Source organism: Mesoplodon bidens (genome assembly GCF_964165515.1).
Source record: "Mesoplodon bidens genome assembly, chromosome: 13".
Classification (NCBI taxonomy): Eukaryota; Metazoa; Chordata; class Mammalia; order Artiodactyla; family Ziphiidae; genus Mesoplodon; species Mesoplodon bidens.
The window spans coordinates 88702242-88705786 of NC_138169.1; the positions used below are offsets into that span (position 1 = coordinate 88702242).

The following is a 3545-nucleotide window of genomic DNA, read 5'->3' on the forward strand; positions in this document are numbered from 1 at the left end:
CCTTCGGAGGGCTGCTTGACTCTATGCAAACGTCCGAAACCTCCAAGCTGCAGCAGCTGGTGGAGAACATCGACAAGAAGGTGACGGACCCCAACCAGTGCGCCATCTGCCACCGCGTGCTGAGCTGCCAGAGCGCCCTGAAGATGCACTACCGGACGCACACGGGCGAGCGGCCCTTCAAGTGCAAGATCTGCGGGCGTGCCTTCACCACCAAGGGCAACCTGAAGACGCACTTCGGGGTCCACCGCGCCAAGCCGCCCCTGCGCGTGCAGCACTCCTGCCCCATCTGCCAGAAGAAGTTCACCAATGCCGTGGTCCTGCAGCAGCACATTCGCATGCACATGGGGGGGCAGATCCCCAACACGCCGCTGCCCGAGGGCTTCCAGGACGCCATGGACGCCGAGCTGCCCTACGACGAGAAGGCCACGGACGCCCTGAGCGGCTACGACGATGACATGGACGAGAACTCCCTGGAGGAGGACGCCGAGCTGAAGGATACGGCTGGCGACCCATCCAAGCCGCTGCTGGCCTTCTCAAGCTCCTGCCCGCCCTCCCCGCCGTCCGTCATCTCCAGCATCGCCGCCCTGGAGAACCAGATGAAGATGATGGACTCGGTCATGAGCTGCCCCCAGATGACTGCCCTCAAGTCCCTGGAGAACGGGTCCGGGGAGAGCGACCGTCTGAGCAACGACTCCTCATCAGCTGTGGGCGACCTGGAGAGCCGGAGCGCGGGCAGCCCGGCCCTGTCCGAGTCGTCCTCCTCCTTGCAGGCCCTGTCACCTGGGAACAGTAACAGCGAGAGCCTGCCTTCTAAGTCCCCGGGCCTCGGCGCCCAGGAGGAGCCGCTGGAGACGCCCCTGAAGACGGAGAGGCAGGACAGCCCGCCCCCCGGGCCCGAGAACGGAGGGGCGCTGGACCTGACGGCCCCCCACCCCGGCCGGCCGGCCATCAAGGAGGAGGCCCCCTGTAGCCTGCTGTTCCTGAGCCGAGATCGGGGTAAGTGTGCGAGCACTGCGTGTCGTGTCTGTGCGAAGCCTTTTGCTTGCAGGAGCGCGCTGGAGATCCACCTCCGCAGGCACACCAAGGAGCGGCCGTTCGTCTGCGCGGCCTGCGGGCGCGGCTGCTCCACCCTGGGTAACTTAAAGCAGCACTTGCTGACCCACAGGTTGCGCAAGCCGCTTCCCCAGTTGCTTGACCCCAGCTTTGCTCTAGGTCCCGGCCAGGGCACCCCGATCCTGGGTCCCGGCTCCGCACCCGCCACGATCAAAATGGAAGTGAACGGGCACAGCAAGGCCGGCCCGTTGGCCGAGGGCCCGCCACTGCCGGCTCCCATCCAGGTGCCTGCCGGGCCCCCGACGGTGATGAGCCCCGGCCTCGCACCCATGCTGGCCCCCCCGCCGCGCCGGACACCCAAGCAGCACAACTGCCAGTCGTGCGGGAAGACCTTCTCCTCGGCCAGCGCCCTGCAGATCCACGAGCGCACCCACACCGGGGAGAAGCCCTTCGGCTGCACCATCTGCGGGAGAGCGTTCACCACCAAGGGCAACCTCAAGGTGAGGGCCGCCCGGGAAGCCCCCGTGTCCACCTCCTGTGGTCCCGGCCAGGGGCACGGCTGCTGCGGAGCCCCCGAGAGACAGCGCGGCGTGTGCCTGTGTGGCGTGTGGTGTGAGCGCGCTTGTGTGTTATGGGTGAGTCTGCGCCGTATGTGTGCCTGCGTGTGCGCGTTGCCTGCGGTGCTCCCCACACGTGTGTGGTGGCAGTGGGGAGCTTGCCTTCCACGCGGGCCCGCCCTCCCCTTGAGGAGCTGGTGCTGCCCGTGTGGCTGCAGGGTGTCGGGGTGACACTCGCTGGCTGACAGGGCAGGCCCAGGGCCGGCGCTGCCTGGAGTCCAGTGGGACACTAATACCAAGAGAACCGGGCCTGTAGGTGCTCGCAGGGGATGCAAGTGAAGCAAATCCCGCCCCAGGGCCAGGGGTCAGATCTGTGGTCTTGGCCTCATGGCCGCCACGAGGGCCCAGCGGGCATCTGGGAGAAGCTTCCCAGCCTGAGGGCCGGGGGAGGGGAGGACGGTACAACGTTGTCACGTTCGCATCTGAGATACGGCCACGCTGCCCGTTTTCCCCGGAGGTGTGGAGTGTGTGGCCGGGCACCGAGGACCCATCCAGGGCCGTGCCCACACCCTCAGGGGAGTGTGCCGCTTTGCAGCCTACGTCAAGCGCCTGCGTGGGTCTCAGGGACCCCTCAGGGACCTCCGCTTGCTGGTAGGATGAAAGGCTCTGCTGACCACAGGTGCCCAGACGTTCCCGCCGTGTCCGGGAGAAAACCAGACACAGGCACAGTGAAGCCAGGAGTTCTGAGTATAAGCCAACTTGGGGGGTGGGGCAAGAGCTTTGAGACCCTCCGGGTGGCCCGTGGGTCTGACGCCTTAGGGGGGAAATGATTCCATCTAGCTGTGAGCTGAAAGGAACATCCGTTAGCTCATCGGTCGGCTTGTTCTGTGTACTTGACAAAAGAAAATGTTGCAGGTTCAAATATAAGATGCTCAGAAAAGCTCACCTAACAAGTTTGTTGTCCCAAATGAATGCTTAGGCTGGGGAAGAGGGGAAGGAAAGGAGCTGGAAGGAGTCCCCGGGTCCCCGGGCGTCTCTGTGACCCCAGGGCTGGGTGCACTCACGCCGGGGTGTGTCTCGTGTCCCCCGCAGGTGCACATGGGCACCCACATGTGGAACAACGCCCCTGCCAGGCGCGGCCGCCGCCTGTCGGTGGAGAACCCCATGGCCCTGCTGGGCGGTGACGCCCTGAAGTTCTCCGAGATGTTCCAGAAGGATCTGGCCGCACGGGCCATGAACGTGGACCCCAGCTTTTGGAACCAGTACGCCGCAGCCATCACCAACGGGCTGGCCATGAAGAACAATGAGATCTCCGTCATCCAGAACGGAGGCCTCCCCCAGCTCCCAGTAAGTCTCGGGGGAAGCGCGCTCCCCTCCCTGGGCTCCCTGGCTGCCGGGCTGGACAAAGCGCGGCCTGGCAGCAGCCCGCCCATCGCGGGGCTGGACAAAGCCAAGTCGGACGCGGGAGCCGGCCGGCCGTTCACGCGGCTCATTGAGGATAACAAGGAGATCGGGATTAACTAGCCGCGTCCCTGCCCCGTGGGTCCCCTTCCCCGCCCACCCAGAGCAGGAAAGACGTCACCGGGTGGCTGCCTGAGGCGGCCTCACCCGCCGCCCGGCGCGCCTTTCGCCGTGAGCTTGACCGTCCTCGAGAACTTGGCAGCCTTTGAAATAGATTTAAGTCAAAAAGAGACGTCCTCGGAGAGCTACCTTGGGAACAGAAGGGGCTCAGAGCACATCCATTCCGTCCCTCCAAAGCCCAGCAGTGCCCAGAGGGGGCTCCCCACCCTATTCCAGGAAACTCGTTCAGTGGTTTTGTTCGAATTAGTTGGAAACTTGAACTCTGTCATTTAGAACTCTTATCTCGAACACGTGGTCTAGTGCTCCGGACGCTGTGTAGCATGGCAGTACCTTCGTCTGTAGTATTTATGATGT

General features: G+C 64.5%; 1 protein-coding gene across 2 annotated transcripts in view; it reads left to right on the forward strand.

The window, feature by feature from the left end:
- SALL3 (spalt like transcription factor 3) overlaps positions 1 to 3134 on the forward strand; it is a gene marked incomplete at both ends in the record, with an annotated part of 17021 nt that extends 13887 nt beyond the window's left edge. The window contains 3 exons of one of the 2 annotated variants that reach the window (XM_081252604.1): positions 1 to 996; positions 1213 to 1553; positions 2703 to 3134. The exon at positions 1 to 996 is cut by the window's left edge and continues 1929 nt beyond it. In XM_081252604.1, coding sequence (XP_081108730.1) covers positions 1 to 996; positions 1213 to 1553; positions 2703 to 3134 — 1769 coding nt within the window. Of the gene's footprint in view, positions 1554 to 2702 lie in introns of both variants that reach the window. The other variant, XM_081252603.1, reaches the window with a different exon arrangement.
- Between the last annotated feature and the right edge of the window lie 411 nt (positions 3135 to 3545).